The sequence below is a fragment of the Rhinolophus sinicus genome, linkage group LG07, assembly GCF_036562045.2.
Source record: "Rhinolophus sinicus isolate RSC01 linkage group LG07, ASM3656204v1, whole genome shotgun sequence".
Taxonomy (NCBI): Eukaryota; Metazoa; Chordata; class Mammalia; order Chiroptera; family Rhinolophidae; genus Rhinolophus; species Rhinolophus sinicus.
In genome coordinates, this window is record NC_133757.1 from 100,845,889 (window position 1) to 100,865,630 (window position 19,742).

Consider the following 19,742-nt stretch of genomic DNA (forward strand, 5'->3'; position numbering starts at 1 on the left):
TGGTCATTCAGCAATATCTTTAATAGTGTAAGAGTGTCACCGAAACAGGGCTAGAGTCCAGCTAGAAAATTTAATGCAGGTATTTTGACAGTCTCGTACTTTTATTCAACATTTTAGTAACTTTATGGGGCAAGCCAGCCTTTCTCACTTATTGAACCTTTTGACTTTTTAAAAATTGTGCCTGTAAAACATAAGAGGAGCTCATGAGTTGTGATTTGATTAAACTAGACAGCAAAATATGATTTCAGATTAATGGTTGGAAGAAATTCAATTTTGATTCATGTTTTTCTTTAAACCTTATGCATTAAGAAGCTAGAGAAATTACCTTTTATTTTAGTGACTATAAAAAGTATAAAACATTTTAAAAGATATATCAGATAGCCCAGTAGCTAACAAGTTAATATTTGTTGAATGAATACTAATATATAGATAGCATGGCGATTATTAGTTATTTAAGGTGAATGTGAACCAATTTGCGTATCAAATGTTCCTTACTCATATATCAAGTCATTTCTGATATTCTTAGGCTTGGCACACAATGTCTTAAAAATAATAGCAAGTCCATTCATAGCACATACTGTGGCCCAGACCTTGTTCTAAGACATTTTCTTCCTATTGTCTCACTTACCCCTGGCAATAATGCTATGAAGGGAGTGATATTATTATTCCCATTTTACAGATGAGAAAACTGATACACAAAGTTAACTACACAGCTAATAAACAGTTGAGCAGTGATCTGAATCCATCAATCTGGCACCAGAATCTGTCCTCTTACCTACTATGCTATACTCTCACAAGGCAAATTACTTCAGAAGAACAAGCACATAAACAATGACATCAATATATATGGTAATTTCTCATATAAAGATTTTTTTTTAAATGCAATTTCAAAGAAAAATATCACTGACAAAAAAATTGTTTTTCACAGAATGGCTATCAACCAAAACCTTTATGGAAAGTTTCCATTTCAGGGAACATATTTTCTGACATGAAGGCCTCAATAATGGTTTAAAATTTCCATTTCTGTTGTTCCTTTTTGGCTATGATTCCTTCTCTCAGCACTGTCTGAATTTACTTGCCTCCCCTGAGTTTCTTCTCTTTCAAAACGTATTGGTAGTAAAAAGACACCTTCGTGTGACCCTCAGGCTACCAAATTGCTTACTTAACAAAGACTGTGCTTCCTCTTTCTTCAGCTCCAATTAAATGCTTATTCATTATAATTTTACCCTTCCAAGTTATATTTTCAAAATCACTGTGTTCTTTCATCAGATATGACTGGTGTCCAGCATGTAAAAAACTTTCTATCAGAAGTTAGCATTAACTTCCAGCTGTTTTTTAATGGACTTTCTATTCTCTTGTATTTGTTTTTTTTTCCAGTCAATTATCACACTAAGTATTATAGATTTAAACGGTGTTTTTATATCTGTTAGAGGGCAAGTCCCTTACTTTTATTGTCCCAAAACATTTTTTTGGCTCATATTTATCTTTCCTGATAGTTTTTATGATCAACTTGTCAAGTTTTAAAATTTGGGGTTGGGATATTTATTGAAATGCACTGAACTTAGATTAATTTGGGTATATTTTCTACTGTTCCAATACTGATTTTCTCATCCAGGAACTCAGCAAGTCTCTCCATTTATGCAAACTTTCATTTCCCACAATAACGTTTCATAGTTTTCTTTTCATGGGTTTCACGTTCCTTTCCGAATTTAAGATGAAAACATGTTTTGACCACTTTAAATGCATTCTTTCTTTCCTTTTCCTCCCCACCCCCTCCTTTCTTTCTTTCCTTTCTCTTTCCATCCCAAATAGGCTGTAAACTCTCGCAGGATTGGGAATGAATTGCCCTTATACCTCCTAAGTGACTGAAATAAAGCTATGCTAGAATGGTTGCTAAGGAAAGAAATACTTGTACAATAAATAAATGAGTGAAAGGCTTGATTCATAAACTAGAAATGCAACAGGAAGAATCTGGAGGATATGCCAGAAAAAGATTCAAAAGAATTATAATTCCTTAAAAATGGATGATAAATTATGGCTTAGTTATACCATAGGGCAGGTTTCACAAGCTGTTTGATTTTTTTTTTTTTTTTTAACGATGACCTGGATATCAGACGAATTCTCCCAGTGCAGATTCACTCATAGGTCCGGAGGAGATAAATATATGCTTCTGATTTCCTCAGACAATGAGGAAAATGCCAACGTTTTCCTACTTGTGAGGGTTCCTGAAACACTATTTTCATTGAAAATCAAGGATGATTGAAACTTTTCTTTTAGAAAGGACGTCTGCTGCCTAAATGTCACAGATTTAATTGGTCTTTTAAATAAGAAATAAGTTAAACTCTAAGACTAACTCCTGTTAGGACAGAGGGTGGAGCCCTCTCTACACTTTGTCTATCACTTCATCCCCTCATATTCCATCTGTTGGCTAGAAAAATGTCATCGTTGCAGACTGCCGCCATCCTTCTGCCCCGACCTCCCACCGCTGTAGACAGAGACAAGATCAGCAGACATTGCTGTGGAGCCTCTACACTGTGTGTGTGTGGGGGGGAAATGGGGGGCCAGGAGGGGCACATTTTCGAGGCACTAGAGAGGTCATACCAGCAGACGACAGACCCTCTCTGTTCTGGAGTCAGAGCCTGGAAGTGGAGGAAGACTTCTTAGGGAGCAGGAATTCATGCCGACAGGAATCTTCCCCCTCAGTGAGACTCCTGTTACAGCCTCATGAACAGAGCCTGGGGTGTGTGGGCAAAGGATTCATCTTGCTGCTGCTTGTCCTACAGACTTCCCTGTGGCGTGGTCCCCAAGTGAGGCCGGGAAGAAGCCACTAAAAACATCCGGAGCCTGAGGAGAGCCCCGGCCTTCCTCGAGAGGGGAAGTCCTTTACGAATGACAGCTGTGCTTCTTACTCTGTGCTGGAACTCAGACCACCGTTTCCCCACCTCTGTGCTCAGTAAGTAGCAGGAGCCAAGAGGTGGCCTCAGAATTCCTGGAAATACACTTTCCGCCTCCTCCACCACACTCACAGCCTTGCCAATGTAATCTACCCTGAAACCATCAGCATAATCACATTATCCCTTTATCCCTGTTTATACCAACACCACAAGAAGCCAGGAGACTCCCAAGTCCCCTGGGCCCTCCATCTCATTTACTCCATCCCCATAAGGCTCTGTGATCTCATTCTCTTCCCTTCTCTCACCCCTCCTCTACTCCCCAAACGCTTCCCCTGCACACACCATTATGCCTAGTCTGGCAGCAGCAGCAGAATCCCTACAGATGTTCAACCTGCTCTAGGAAGGTCCCTGTCACCTTCTTGCTGGAGCTGGAATCTGAATCTCCCCAAGGAGCTCTCTCTAGTGGTGGTGTTATCTCTGTCACATCCTGTAGGACATTCCGGCCTGGAGATGGAGAGAGGGTTCTCCTTGTTCCTCATCACCCCCATCAAACTGCTCCCCCTCCTCAAAAACCCCCAGCTTTGACTGTCTGTCAGGAGACTTACCACCTAGTACCCCTCACAGTCACTTGCCCGCATTTCTTAAAGATTCTAGCAGTTGGCTCACGGACACTCTCTCCAACAGCACTCCTACCCTAGTTCTAAGTAATTTCAAGACCCACTTGGGTCCGCCTTCAGGTAGCCTGGCCTCAGCTCTTTGACCTCTTCTCTTCCTATGATTTTGCCTTGTACCCTGTGTCAGTCACTCACGTGAAATCACACCCTAGACCATGACATTATCTGTATCAATAACTCCTTCAAATTCGCAATGTCAAGCATGCCTCTGGCCCCACCTCTACTCCCGCTAGTACCCCAACACAAACAGTCCTTTCATTCCTGACATCTACAGCCCCTTGACTCTCCCCCCTTTTGGTTACGCCTCATCCTCGGGTCCTCTCATTCCTGGTTACTTAGCATGAATCCCTCGGTCGGTTACTATAAGTACTGGCTTGCAGGGAGCGCTCCTTGTCTCTAATATCCATCCTCCTTTTTACAACATGACAGAATTGCAGCCAAGCACGTCGTGGACCATACACTACATTCCCAGGGCTTCCTTACATGTAACTGTAGCCAGAGGACTACAGTTTTGCTACTGGAATATAAGCCTAAGTAATGTGTGGCACCTGCAGGCTGGGCCCTTAAAACCGGAGCGATGCTTTCTCCTCACATTTTCTTCCCCTCCTGATGACCGGTAATAGATGTGCCTGCTATCCAGTTTCTATGATTTAGGTGAGAAGAAAGCCCCAGGTTTTCTCTTGAAAGAGAAGCAAAACAGAAGGTCCCTTTAGCCCTAAATTATCATTTGAAGCTGAGACCCAATAACCTGGAATGGTCACTACTGCCTGTTGCTTAAAATTGAAATAAAATCTGCTTTACGTCATAGAACTATCATTGGGTTGCTTTGTTACCGCCATCTAGCTCTACTTTAAATGATACAACTCTCAACTCCTTGGCGCTCTCTCACTTCCTAATTCTCACCTAGCAAAACCACAACCCCAGTAAACTCACCTCTCTGTCTGTCTCCAGCACTCAGTCATGGAATGTGGCCAGAGGAAAAGCCTTGCTGATCAGGCTCACGTTCAGTGCTGCCTGGCACTCACACCCTCTCCCCACACACTCACTCTCCCAGCCTCGGAGACAAACTATTCTACCCCTTTCTCACTCAAACCGCCAGCATTTTGCCCCCATCATCAATCTTACCTGATAACCCTTCATTCTGTTTCATTGAGGAAACTGAAGGTTTCAGAAGAGAATTTCAACAAGTTCTTATCTCCTCATCTCCTCACATCTGTGACCCCCTTTTTTGTCTTGCTTCGCTTCCTATTACTATGGGTAAGCCGTCCGTACTCCCATTTCATGTCTGCACTCGATCTCATCCCTTCTTGTTTATTCAAAGACTTTGCTCCAACAATTCTCCCTTCTCTGCATTGTCAAATTTTCTCTCTCAACTCCATCTTTCCCAGAACATACAAATATGCCTTTATTTCTGCCACCTTGAAAATGTTTAAAAACGCTTTCAAGCTGCCTTCCCTTCCAGCCGTCCCTTCATCTCTGTTCCTGTTTACAGCAAATAGCCTAAAAGATATATCTGTATTTCTTGAAACAAGCTTTTGTCTTATGTAAAAACTTTTGAAAAATTTCAAGCAGACACAAAAGTAGAGACACAGTACAGTGAACCTCCATATATCATTACCCAGTTTCAACAATGACAAACTTTTTAAATGGGGATGATCACTTCGTAAGGTAACAGTTACAAACATTTGGTCAATCGTATTTTATTGACCCTTTCCCCCTAAAGCTTCTGAGTATTTTAAGGCAAATCCCAGACATATCATTTCACTTGAAAATACTCCAGTATACATCTCTAACAGATAATGACTGTAAAAAATGACAACTACAACACCAATGTTCTACCCAACAAATCTAAATACATAACCTAGATTCCTAGATTAGCTCTGAAACATCTTTTTGTTATAGATTTGCTCAAATCAGGCTCTAAACACATTGTGTCTGGCTGGTATGCCCTTTAAGTCTTTTTTCATCTCTAACAGTTTCCCTCCCCATTTTTCTCATGCCATTTATGCGTGGTTGTTGTTTTAAGGTGATTTTTTTTGAAGTTCCTGCATTCTGGGTTTGGCTGCTTGCATCCTCAAGGTTTGGTCTAGCATGTTCCTCTCTCCTACAGTTACTGTAAATTGGTAGTTATATCTTGAGGCTTGATTCTCTGCTTTCTTAAATCCATCCAAGTCATGAACTCACCCTACTCCAGCTCGAAAACTGTGTGTGTTCTCAAGTTCATCAATGCTAAATCTAATGGCCCATTCTCAGCCTGCTTCTTCCTCACTCGATCCATCAGCAGTATTTGATCACTTCATCCTTCGTGGTGCATTTGCTTTACTTAAAGGCGTCTAGAATACGATGCTCTTGTGGTTTTACTTTTACCTTACTGGTTGGCTCCTTCTTGGTCCCTTTTGTTTGTTCCCCTTTATCACTCCTGCCTCTAAATGATGGAGTGCTATAGGATAATTTCTTGGTTCTCTTCTCTATCTGCACTAACTCCACTGGTGATCTCATCCAGTTCACAGACTTTATAATTACCAGCTTATACTTGCTGACTTCCTAATTTGTAGCTTCTGCCTGGCTCTCTCTCAAGAAATCCAAATTCATATAACCAACTGTCTATTTGATATATCCATTCGAGGGTCTAACAAGCATCTCAATTTGATCATGTCCATAATGTTGACACCTGACGTCCTTCCAAATCTGCACCTCGGTTAGACCCACAATCGATGACAACTCCATCTTTCCAGCTTTTCAGGTTAAAAAAAAAAAATCTTACAATCATTCTAGACTCTTTCTTTCTCCCACTCCAAATAGAATGTATCAGCAAATCCAGGTGACTCTGCCTTCAAAATATACCATAATCTGGTCACCTATCACCACCTCGACAGTTGTTACCTTGATTCAATCTACTGTCATCTCTTGCCTCACACCAAAGCCTTCTCACTGCTCTCTGACCCACTCCTGTGGTCTTATCACAGCAGATAAAGTGATCTTTTAAAAATGTAGGTCACGTCAGATCACTCCTCTGCTCAAAATATCCCAGTGATTCCCCAGTTTACCTGATAGTAAAGGTGAAGTCCTACAATGACCTACACGACCCTCCACGTCCTGCCCCACCAATACTTTTCTGACATATCTCCCAATATTCTCCCCCCTCACTTATTCCACTCTGGCCACACTGACCCTCTTGCTGGTTCCATCACATGCCTGTGCTCTTCCCACTCCCCTTAGCACCTGCTGTTCTGCCTGAGACGTTCTTCCCACTGTATCCGCACGGCTCACTCCCCCTTCTTCAGGTCTTGCCTTTTTTCAGTGACTCCTTTCCTGACCACCCTCTTTAAAATTACATTCCCCTTGAAGTGGAATTGATGGGTCAAAGTGTAAAAGCATGTATTTTCGATAAAAATTTACAAATTACCAAATTATTTTCACCAAGAATATATGAATATACAATTTTTCCCCATAGCCCAGCAAATTGAGGCTAAGAATAACTGTTGAATTTTTGACAATCACAGTATATTTTTAATGTGCATGTCTTTTCTTTTGAGGGAGTCTGAACATCAGTTTCAGAGCCATTTGTACTTCCATTTCTGAAAACTGTAAGTACACATCCTTTGTCCACTTTTCTAAAGAGGTGGGTCTTTTTCTTATATATTTGTAGGAACTCTTTCTTCATTATGGAAATGAGTACTTGGTCTGTGATATGCATTGGAATAAAAATTTCCCTGTTTGTCATTTGTCTGATTTTATTTATGGTGACTTTTTCTATAAAGAATTTTTAAAATTCGGAAGTCTGATTCATCAGTATTTTCTTTTATGGATTCTGACTATTGTGTCACGCTATGGAAGGCCTCTCTCACCTGAGGTAATTTTTTTAACTCACACTTTCTTTTTTGATAACATTTAAATCTTTTATCTGTCTGAAATTCATTTTGGTACACGATGTGAGACATACTCCCCACTTTATCGTTTTTCCAGACGGCCCCCCATTTGTCCCAACGCCGCTTATTGAATGCTCCACATTTTCTCCATTCATATGAAGCGCCACCCTGGAGATTCTCAGGCAGACTGGAATGGTGTGAGCTTAGGTTGAGGTAACAGTGTTTTCTTGTTGTGAAACCTCTCCTGACTGGCAGAGACCTCAAACATGCCACTGAGAGCTGCAAACGAGTCAAACCTGTAACATGCTGAAAGCCCACACCCAGTAAATGCATATATAATGCCTTCAAATTGTAGCTTGAAATGCTGTGAGCACATGATTCTCCTGTGGTTAGTTCCTCTACCCCACGCACGTTCTCTCCAATAATGTCAAAGGTGGCAGGGAACAGCCATGTGGTTTTCGGTTGTTTGTTTTGCAGACTTAGTCCATCGACATGTGAGGAAGACCAGAGCTGACTACTCACAAATCTTTTGACCTATGGAGAAGAAAAGTGCCTTTGTAATCCTCATGTTATCTTTTAGGTTTCTTTAGATTTCGAGCACATTTTTGTGACCTCTGCATTCCAGGCTTAGTGTAGTTTTATTTCAATTAGTATAAGTTCATCCCGTGGAGCTCAATTAGCTGGGAAACCAGGCCACTGGGTGTGGATTATGAGGGCCAAAGCTTTGGTGATGGGATGAAACTTTTCAGAACTGGTGATGTCATATGGACCATTAAAGCTGGTTCACCTGGCACTACCTAGTAGGATGCTTTTTAAAGTAGGACACACATCTGTTGTTCAGTGAAATTATATTAATGCTGACACTAAAATACTGCAAAATCTGGCTATATGTTTTTAATTAAGTTCTGAATTGTCAAAAATAATTATAAGAAATATAATTTCAGTTTTAAGTCTATTTGTCTGTGTTCCTTAATGAAAATACTGTATGACACAATGGTTAGGGGTTTTATTCAAAATGCAGACAGGGTTGAGTTTAATCTGGATTCTTCCACCTTTTATCTGAGTAACTTTGAGCAAGTTAATCTAACTTCTAGAAGCCTTAACTTCCTCATATATAAAATGATAACAATAGCACTTACGGTTACAGGGATTAACAAAAAAAAGTCCATTTAAAGCATAAGTAAGGCATTTCCCCTTATCCGATTGGCAAAGATCAAAAAGTTTAACAATACATTTGGTGGTGAGCGTATGGTGGAGACAGTGTAAATTCATACAACCACCACATAAAACAGCTTGGCAATATCTACCAAAATTATAAATGCACATACCAGTATATGCCTTTGACTGGCAATTCCTCTAGCTGGAATTTATTGAACACATGTACTTGTAAATGAACAAATTGATAACTGTACGCAGATATTTATTGTAGTACCACCAGTAAGAAAATATTGGAAACAACCTAAATTTCCAGGTACAATGGGCTGGTTTGATGGACTCACACAATCAAACACCATGCTGTAGTAAAGAACAAGGAAACATTTATATTATCAAATGGGATATTACCAAGATACATTGTTAATCAGAAGAAGCCAAGTGTAGAACAGTTTGTAAAAAGGGGGATGGAAAGTTACATAACACATATACATATTTGCTTGTATAATCACAGAAATGCTCAAACAAACAAACAAACAAAAAACCCACTCAAGAAAATGGTAACTGATTTCCTCTAAAGCTGGAACTGCCTGGTGGAAATTTTCTAAGAATTTCCTAAGTGGCCAGGAAACTTTTTACTATATATCCTTTTTGTCTTTGTATTATACTTTGTGAATGTGTAACTTATTTTTCCAAAATAAATCCATATTAAGCTTACAGAGCACTCATGACACCTAGTAAGCATGCAATACATATTAGTGCTTATTTAAAATTTCAACTTAATGATAATGGATTATTTGTCACTAAAATAAAGATATCCAGAGAATTTTTAAAAATTAGCTGTTTAAAAATCTAATTACTACAAATTTTATAACATAATTAATTTTAAACAATAAAATTGTTCTTACTATAAATTATAAAGGCATTTCTTTTGGCCCATGAAGACCTACAATCTGGGTCCATTACCATTTAATTTCTCATAAAGTATTAAAACATCTCATAATTTAAAAAATCTACTTATGCAAACAATATGACTAGAAGGAAAAGTTTTCCATATACACATGAAAATTTCTCATGAGTTAGCCTGTGAGTAATTGGAGTTTTTGGTAGACAACAGGTGTCATTTAAGCTTCTCTCAAACATGACTAGATTTTGAAGAAGGAATGAAAATACTGAACGCACTTCAGAATTATTTATTTATTTATAGCTGAGCTTTGCTTGTAGTTCTGAGTTTTGAGTAAATTTGGATAAACTGACAATAAATGGGGAATTCTTTTTCTATTTAACATACATATTCAGACTATCAAGCTGTACAAGCATTTTTCTCAACAAACTGTGCATCTAGGTTTCTCACTCTTATCAGATACTCTACTATTAACATTCCATCTTGTTCTCCCCCAGACTTTGGTAATGATAGCTTCTCCCCTTTCTCTAGTTTTTCATTTTAATTTCTTAGACATAAACAGTTTTTAGGCCATGCTCTGTGTGTGTGTGTGTGTGTGTGTGTGTGTGTGTGTATACACATATATATATACGTATATATATGACATTAATATGTGTTGTTCTAGACTCTAATCTCTTAGTTTAGTCAAGTAGTCTCTGGAATTTAAGAAGACTTCGATCAAACAGCATCTCCCGTGTAAAACTGTTAGAGCTCTCCAAAGTCGGATCTCCCCCTTTTTTCCCACAGTGTCTTGAGTCTACCTCCATATTTATACATATATCACAATGCAAATGATGAACTCCTTAAAAACAGCAACTCTATTTTTCATCCTTATAACTATGTGCCAGGCCTAGCATGTATTAGGTACTCAGTAATATCTACTGAATAAGGACCAGCTCTTCCCAGTAGATGTTATACTACTAATACAAGTACTTCAGCAAATAGTATCGCTGTATTATATGTGAACAGTTCATTAAATATAAAAGTAAATCAAATGAAAAGTCCATAGAGTCCATATCTGGCATGACTCAAGAATCTGAATACAGAGGAATTCTGTATTCAAATTCCAATTTAATTGTGTAATCAACCATTGCAATCTAAATTCCCCATTTTTAAGCTTAAAAGATTTGTTATTTTTTTATGACCTGGACACACAGACAGCTTCCTTAAAACAGCATAGTCCAATGATCACTTTTAAGGGAATGTTCAAGAAGCAACTGAATCTGTTGGCTAATTTTTCTGAAAAGAAACAACTTACATCACTAATGACAAAAATAAAATTTTTATTATTGGCAGATGTTCCCAAACATCCGGGTAGACTAATAGAGTGGTACTGTTTGTGACCGGGGGGGCATATTTTACGGCCTGCAATAAAAGCAAGAACAGCTCTGACAACTTGGCTGTGGGGTACGTTCTTTAGCCTAAACCAGTTTCCTCCTCTGAAATGGGATCAAAACAGCAGCCTCACATTTTTATAGCCAACGTTGACTTTTTTGGATGATATTTTGCAGTACAGATTTCTGGAGCTCTCAACAGAATCCCAGGATTTAAATAGATCCATTGTTACAATTTGAGAAAAAGTCATAACCCTCTCTGAAACCTTCCTTCCTAGCAAGGTGAGATATTCCATTCTGTGGGCAAAAATACAAGCTCAAATTTCTTTACTGCCTCCTGGTGTGGTATCTAGGGCAATTAAATTAATATTCAATCAACGGCACTGAAATCCTTCATTTCACATTGTCACTAGCTATCGCAATGATGTAGCTACAATACAGACCTAAAAGCTTAGTTGAGAACATATAAAAGTCAGCAGGAATTGCATAAGGAACATAATAACCATTAAGCCCCGTGGCTTCACTAAATATATCCATCCTTCAAATTTGAATTCTAGAAATCTAGACACCTAGATAGACACCATTCTGGCCACCTGTAAAAATTTATATATTTATTTTTGAGGGTTACTACAAGAAAAGATCTTGGGGAGTAATACATTCTGTGTTTTTGGAATTATCAGGAATGCCATCCATCATGCTATTTAATGTCCTTCTTATAAATTAGGGAAAAACCTAGAGATAGGAGACCCATTAGTGACCATTTAAGTGCAAAAGCTCCTGAACAGGAGAGAGGTGGATTTGAGAGGCTTCAATGGAGGACAATTAACAAACTGTGACAATGAACATTACTGAGCACTTACTGCGTGCCAGATGCTTTCTGCAGAGTGAGACCTTAAATATTTCTAGTCCATGGTACCTTCAAAAAAGAAATACAGAGAGTTAGAGGAGGATGTAATTTGAGTGTGGGGACTTATAGACGAGAGTTAAGTTTTGGACATATCAACTTTGGTGGGATGTGACATAGGAAAGACAAGTGCTAAAACGTTTATGTGCCAACTCACCTTTTTGACCTTCAAACTGTCGCCACCAGTGATCAATATTTATTTAGAATAGTTGACACTGACATTAGGATACAGAAGATACTTATAAGATATATGAAAGCATCTGGCACATCGTAGGTATTCAGTAATGTTAGTTATTTTACTTTTAATTCCTACAAATCATTCTGTCAAAGGAATTGGATTTTGCCATGAAAATAAATTATTTTTCCCCAGAGACATTTACATGTTTATAGGAACTCTATATTGTACTTATCATTTTTAGTAAGTTTAAGGACATTAAAATAATGTTAAGATTATTGGGAATAAACGTGAAAACTATGAATTTAAGACACTAATTATCCCAAATTATTCCCTTATAGATATAATACCATTGATTGTTAACATCTCAGCAAAGTCACCAAAGACCTCCATGTCACCAAACGCAGTGGATGTTTATCAGTCCTCTTTGTACTTAACCTCCAGGTTTAACAGTCAATTTATTTTTCATTCTCCTGGAAACATTCTTTCTTTCCCTGGATTCCTGAAACCATCTTCTCCTCCTGGTTTGACTTCCTACTTTTCTTCTCTGCCTCCATTAGCAGACACATCCTTCTCTGCTTGGCCTTGAAAGATTGCAGTTCCTCAAGGTTCTGTGGTAGGACCTCTGTTCTCCCCACCCTCTATGTTCCTCCCCCAGCAATCACATCTTCTCCTGGTGACAGAGACTCTACTGTCCCCTGGTAGCCTCTGCTGTCCCCATTAAATTATCATGTGCATACTAATGACGCCTAAATTTCTATCTTGATCTTAGACTTCTATTATATATCCAATTAACTGTTCAACATCTCTACTTGAATGTCTCAAAGGTACCTCAAACTCAGTGTGTCCAAGACCACTTAGGGTATTCCGCTGAAATATCTTCTTCCCGTGTTCCCCACCTCAGTAAATAGCCTCACTATCCATCCAATTGTGTGTCCCAGAAAGCCAGGTGTCATCCCTCATCCATTCTTCTGACACATCCCATACCCAATCCACTGCTTGGAGCTGTTGGTTTCTCCATATGCCCTCTCTCCATATGCCTTTCTTATTCATCAATTTTTATCCATCTTTACTGTTACCATGTTAGCACAAGCTAGAGTCATCTGTTACCACCAGTAACTGGCTAACTGCCCTCCTTACATTCATTATGTCTCCGTTCAATTGTGTTCTCCATGCTAGAACCAGAGTAGTCTTTTTAAAATGCAAATCTTTTAACGTTAACCATGCTAAAAATCCTACATTGGTTTGTCCTCAACACGTCTCAAAGTCTCTGTCAATCACTGGGCCCTTGCAGACCCTGTCTATATATACTCCTCTTTTAATTCCTACAAATCATTCTGCCAAAGGAACTGGATTTTGCCATGAAAATAAATTATTTTTCTCCAAAGACATGTACATGTTTATAGGAACTCTATATTGTACTTACCAGTTTCAATAAACTTAAGGACATTAAAATAACATTAAGATTATTGGGAATGTGAAAACTATGAATTTAAGACATTAATTATCCTGAATTATTCCCTTATAGATATAATATCATTGATTATTAACATTGCTGTGTAACCCTTCTGTCAGTCACCAGGGTTTGCTACTTACATATCTATTAGTTTCTTTTGCTTTCAATCTCTGCCCCATATTAGGGAAATTCATGGAGATGCCAGAAGATTGGCACCAACTCTCTAACCTCCAAACAAAGTGATTAGGAGAAAATTTTATTATGATTTTCATTTTCAATGGAAAAATTCTTTATTTACCTTGGTTCACATTCTATAGATAGAGACTATCTTACAAAAGACATAGAAGCCTAGTCCATGTTATGATGCCAGATCAAAGCCAAGTTATGTAAGGATAAGACAAATCCAGGGTTAATGTAATGTGCTCACAGGTCCTCTATATACCATGGTACTTTCTTACACAATATTTAAACCTTATAGTTTTAAAGATAGATTGTCAAGTTCTATCTTTTTAATAGTGAAATGGCTTTGGAATCATATCAGACAACTTTCTACACCTCTCTAGCATTTATTTATCTGATAAGTAAAATAGGGTAATAAGATTACCTATGTCAGTTACTTTGATGATTAAATAACAAAGTATATAAAGCACTTAGCACAGAGCCTGGCACGTAGCAATAATCAGTAAGTGCTTGTTTTTGTTTGTGATGGTCATAAAATCTATTGAAGGAAGAAGCCCTTTTAGATTAATGCAAATGTTTTTCTTCGGAGGAAAGGAATACTAAGGATTTAAAAAACGTTTTTGTTGGTTCAAATCATTGTATTTTATTCTATCAGATAAAAACACCTTTTGCAACTAAACAGTTAAAATTAATCTTATGAGGACTGCTCAGAAAAGGAACACACACACATCCTCTTACCTGGTGTTAGTGTAAACTGATAATCAGTATCTTTTGTCACATCATTTCCAGCGCCTAGAAGAATCTTGTCATAGAGGGAGTGCTCAGGCACAAAGTCCACTGCGCCATTTCCATCTGTGAGATGACTTCTGCTGGTGACAGACTCTACTGTCCCCTGGTGGCCTCTGCTGTCTCCCATAGGTTCAATGCTCTAGATTAGCAACCTACAATTATCCTTAGGTAGTCTTAAATTTAGCAGGCAGAGCCTGAGAGTGGCTTTTCCATTCTCACGTGTTTGAGTTTTATTTTTTTCTGCCACTGGAAAGCTATGCTCTTACAAAAGATGTTTTGTGCAAATCTCTTGCTATGCTAGGAGTCTTTTTTGTTCTTGTAAAGCCAAGCCTTTTGCAACACCAAAGCTAGGAAGAGTCTCCTTTCTTCCTCTCTTGCTGTTTTTGTAGTCATATCCTTCTCTTAAAGCAATGAACACAGAATGCCTAGGTGCTTTTTGGGGTTGAGTGATGGGCAAACAGATTGAGAGAAGAGAATATTGGGTGGGGGAGGCAATCTGTTAATATTATTCCACCACACTTACGAGGAACAGACAAAAATCACAATGGGGCTCTCAGAGCAAATATTCCTTCCTCTATCCAGATGAAATTGTGTCCTTAGTCCTAAGAAATAGTGCAGGGTCTTGGCTCTGTTCTTTGCTACCCACAGGCAAGACTTCAGAACTCAGAAGCTTTGTTTTAAGTAAGCAGACTGATAGGTTGTCTTCTAGGAGAAGGATTTATCTTTTCACCAAAAATCAGTTCTAGAGTGGTTTTGAAAGGTATGATTGTGTTATTTGGGTTGGTTCTAGGAATATGACAGTTTATATAAAGCTGTTACATTACTGTGAAAAATCTAGACACAGTGAGAGTAACATTTAGTCTTTTACACCTAGAAACCTGTATAACAGGAAGAATCATGTTATATTTTCTGAGAATGCAGAGGCACCTTTCCAGTTTTAACTTTCATTTTGAAATATGTTGGTAGTAGTAACTATTATAATAAAGTATTAGCTATTTATGAACAACAATTGATTACGCTTATGTAGTACTTACTATGTCAGATACTAAAGCATCTAAATAATTCTTCATTTAATCCTTAAAAAACATTAAGATACATATAATATCCTAATTTACAAATGAGGTGACTGAGGCACAAAAAAGCTACGTAACTTGTCCAAAGTCACAAGTTGGTATGTTTTAGAGATTGAATTTGAAACTCAGAAGTCTTATGGCAGAGTGGAAGTGCTTAACTATGCTGCCTAGTTAATTATAATGATATTCATCAGGGTGATATGGTTAGGAGGTTATGATATAAAAGTGACAATTCTTGGAATAATAACCTAAAGGTTGATTTTTAAGCTAGTAGATTAGAATAAAAAATTTAATGTGAATTTATCATTTGATATTTGTGAGACAAAGTGTAAGTTACCAGTTTGCAGCCTGGAAATGAGACTAGGTTAGAGAAAGATTTATTTTGACTCGTATTTATCAAGAGACACAGAAGTTATGTGCTGAGCTGTCGTAGATCTGCAGGGAAACACAACAAATAGACACCAAAGAATCGAAGGACATCAAGTCATAAGAGATGAACATTATACATTAATTTTAATGTCGGACTTTGAGAGGATAAGCATGAAGAATTATTATAATCTTCTCAAATTATAAATAAAAGACAAAAAAAATGAAATTTCTTGTTAACAGTCTCATAAATATATTCTCAAGGCCTTTAGCATTCTGTATAAATCATTCATTCAAAAATATTTATTGAGCACCTACTATGTGCCAGACAGAAGTGCTGGGATAGAGCAATGAAAAAAACAAAATTCTTGCCCTCATGGAGTTTAATTCTTACGGGAGGAGAGATGAAGTAAATAACTGAATAAACGATTAGACTATTACAAAGTGCTAAGGGATTTTTCTTCAAAATCAGGCTTTCTCAAGAGGTGAGACTTTAAAATAGGTTAAATATTGACACCAATTCCGTAAGGGAAAAGTGGACTACAATAATGCAGTTTTATCAGGAATCAAAACTGTGCTTCCTTCTGGTCTCGCAGCTTCAGCTGCCAGAGCCTTTAGCTTAACCTCCACCACGAATACTGTTAAGGGGAAGATCAAATTATGACAGCATGGCAACAACTGATTAGCTACCAGCAAGCTGTCACACAGTGTGCTAAGTGATTTACTCCTTTAAACCCTCAAACGACCTTCCGAGGTGAGCACTGGCATTCCCATTTTCCAGACAAGAAACTTGAGGTTCAGAGAAGCAGTCAAATACCAGTTAGTCGCCGACCTGAGGCTGGAACGGGGTGACTGTCTCCAAAGCCCTTCTACACAACGATGGTAGGAAAAGCGAAGACGCACAAGCGACAACAATGAAAACAACTGAGGCTGCAACTTCAGTGAATGAGAAAACAGGGGAAACCTGCAGAGACCTCCCGACCGAGCATGCGGGACCCGGCGCGTGGAAACGCAGAGAGGAGGCGGTGCCGGAAGTCGGGCTGCGGCTCACGGACCTTACGCCGGAAGTGGCTCGTCAGCGCCCCCTCCAGGTCTTCGTGCAAAGAGCCGCTCTCGGGTTTCAGCTGCTGGGAAGCCACGAGGTGCTGTGAGTCCGCTTCCAGAGGCGTCTGCAAGTCACAATGTCGCATCCGTCACCCCAAGCTAAGCCCTCCAACCCCAGTAACCCCCGAGTCTTCTTTGACGTGGACATCGGAGGCGAGCGAGGTGAGCAGTCTGATATTCGCGGAGTGACCCCGACGAGGCTGGGCTTCCCCAGATTTGGGGGACTCCAAGGGTGGGGTGGGGTGCGGTTCGGGCCGGGGCTGCTCCGGGGCGCGGAGGGGATGGCTGCTCACACTGGACCGCTGGAAGAAACCCGCGCATTCAGGGTTGGGTCGAGCCAATGTCCTTGTCCATTGCCATCAATCGTGCGGAAGTTTCTGGAAATTTCTGGTTCGGGGATTGTGGTGGCCTTTAGGCTTGTTTCTCCTGATTTGGTTGCACCTGCCCGCCACCTTGCACCATTAGGCTGGCATAAAATAAGGTTATTCAATGTTTGCAGTGGGATATTCAGAAAACCCGTGGGCTATGCGTCAGTTGGGCTCCAGTCACGCCATGTCTTTTGCCACGCGACCTAGATCAGCAGTTGTTGGGTTATTTATAAATTAAAGCGACTTTTGCTTGTTGCTTTTTCCTTATTATTGATTCTCTTAATTTAGAGGTCCATTCAGATTGGTGAACGTTTTTGGCATTGGAGAAAATGAGTTCAGTGTAGCAACGTGGTTGCCTAGGCTACGTTAGCAGCTTAGAAGCTCCTAAAATCGTGTGGAATATTAGCATATTGCTTTGTAACTGAATTGCTCTTGTTCTGAATACGTTAGAATTGATGGCCAGGCAGTGTGTACACAAACGGAGACATCAAGATCCAGAGACCCCGTGGATCGTATGGAGAGAGAGAGACAACACATACACGTTTTGAAACTAGTGCCAGGTTTATTTTTACCTGCCTTAGGAGTTAATCTAGAATGGGAACTTTTCCAGCTTTTGCTTCAGAATCTGCAACCAGGCAGGTTCCACAGAGCACAAAGGCTACAGCAATACGTAAAACTCGACCCACCTGACCACTTAAAGGTTTTTTGATGTTCTCCTATTGGTTTTTTGGTGATTGATAATGCTGAGTACCTGTTCAAAAAATTACTCAGAATTTAAAACCATTTGTACTTCATGGTGTCCATTATATGCTAATTTTCTGGTTACTGTATCTATGATCCCTTGTAAGATGTTGAAAAATATTTGTTTCAAATTCATCTATGTACATGATGCTTAACATTAGACTAAATCTGAATACTAGAAAAAAGACAAAAAAAGAACGTGGAAAAAAGAGAACTTAGTCACCATACTTTATCCTTTTATCATTTGCTTATTTTGTTTTGCATACTGACATTATTTCATTGTTTTTTCTTTTAGTTGGTCGAATTGTTTTAGAATTGTTTGCAGATATTGTACCCAAAACTGCCGAAAATTTTCGTGCATTGTGTACAGGAGAAAAAGGCATTGGACCCACCACTGGGAAACCTCTCCATTTCAAAGGATGCCCATTCCATCGAAGTATGTGCAAATTTTCTGAATCTGATTCTTCTTATAATCAAATCCTGTTTGATAGCAGTTTGGGAAGAAAACACTATGAGGGTGAAGGTTAAAAATTACTGTTAGTTTCCAACAGGACGCTTTGACATCTGAGGCAGTAGCTCAGTTTCATCAAGGTTGGGCTGTGAAAGATAGAATTAATTACAGGAGGGTACTAAGATTTATTTATAGAGAAATGGACTAAACTAACTTCACCAATCTTCTGAACTCTTCAGTGATTAGATTGAGAAAAAACGGTGTGGCCATGATACATAAGCACATATTAGATAGCTTGACGGCCTGGTGACAAAAAAGTTAGACATACTTCTTGGGCAAGATTGCTTGGGAAAACTGTAGCCAATTAAAAAATTCAGTGTCTTGGCTACCTGATGTGATATGTAATTAAAAGATGACATTTCAGACTGCTTATCACACTTTGTAATCATACTTTTGTTTAGTGATTACTTAATGGTTCCCCCAGTAGACTAGGCTCCATGAATTCAGGAACTGTATCTTCTCATCATTTTGTTCTCAGCGTCTAGTAGTTGAGTAGGCATTCAAATACTTGTTTACTAAACAAACTATAACCATATGAATAGTTACATTTTAAAAACTTGATTATTAACACTGATTTAAAGATATTTTAAGTGTTGATTTATTTTCATGTTTAATAAAATACCAAAATATGCTAATGAAGTGTATGCAGAAAAGTGTTAATGTAGCTGTCCTTGGAAAGGTCTGCTTGCAAGGGTGGCCATTGACTGGAGTCTGGGAACTCGGCACTTGAACCATTCCCTAAATCATCAAGGTGGTTTCCTATGCCTAGACTGTTTCTACGGATCATCTACTGTATGCTGAACATCTGCTTTCCTTTTGGGAGTCTGGAATTTTGGTACATGTTGGGCAGAATGCCTGCATGATCATCCCCTATAAAAACCTGGGTGCTGAGTCTCCAGGGGGCTTTCCTGGGCAGGAACATTGTATACATGTTGCTGCATTTTCTTTGCTGGGGGAAGAATGTGACCTTTCATGGGAGGGCAAGAGTGTAAGGAAGCACATGGATTCCTCCAGACTCTGCCTGTATCTTTTTCCTTTATCATCCAGCTGTAGCCTGACTGTGTCACTGTAATACAACCAAATGCTGAGTCCTTTTGAGTCATAGGGAATCTCTGAACATGGGGCTGGTCTTGGGAACTCTGGACACCAAGTGATTTTATTTGCTGAAGTACTTCCATTACGGTATAACAAATCTACTGGGAATAATTG

At 39.0% G+C, this 19,742-nt stretch overlaps 1 protein-coding gene and 1 long non-coding RNA gene across 5 annotated transcripts in view; one reads left to right on the forward strand and one right to left on the reverse strand.

The window, feature by feature from the left end:
- LOC141572730 (uncharacterized) lies at positions 1-16,969 on the reverse strand. Of its 3 annotated transcripts, XR_012498168.1 has the most exons (5): positions 16,642-16,969; positions 15,781-15,878; positions 14,320-14,509; positions 11,727-11,782; positions 1-7,971 (listed from the first exon to the last, which is right to left on the reverse strand). It is a non-coding gene; the product is annotated as an uncharacterized LOC141572730 (long non-coding RNA). The 3 variants fall into 3 exon arrangements; XR_012498167.1 differs by lacking the exon at positions 15,781-15,878 and having other exon boundaries at positions 16,627-16,924; XR_012498166.1 differs by lacking the exon at positions 15,781-15,878 and having other exon boundaries at positions 16,642-16,906.
- The window catches only part of PPID (peptidylprolyl isomerase D), an 11,818-nt gene continuing 8,961 nt past the window's right edge, over positions 16,886-19,742 (forward strand). The window contains exons 1-2 of one of the 2 annotated variants that reach the window (XM_019733135.2): positions 16,886-17,075; positions 18,318-18,458. In XM_019733135.2, coding sequence (XP_019588694.2) covers positions 16,991-17,075; positions 18,318-18,458 — 226 coding nt within the window. In that variant the 5' untranslated portion in view covers positions 16,886-16,990. The remainder of the gene's footprint in view (positions 17,076-18,317; positions 18,459-19,742) is intronic. The other variant, XM_019733136.2, reaches the window with a different exon arrangement.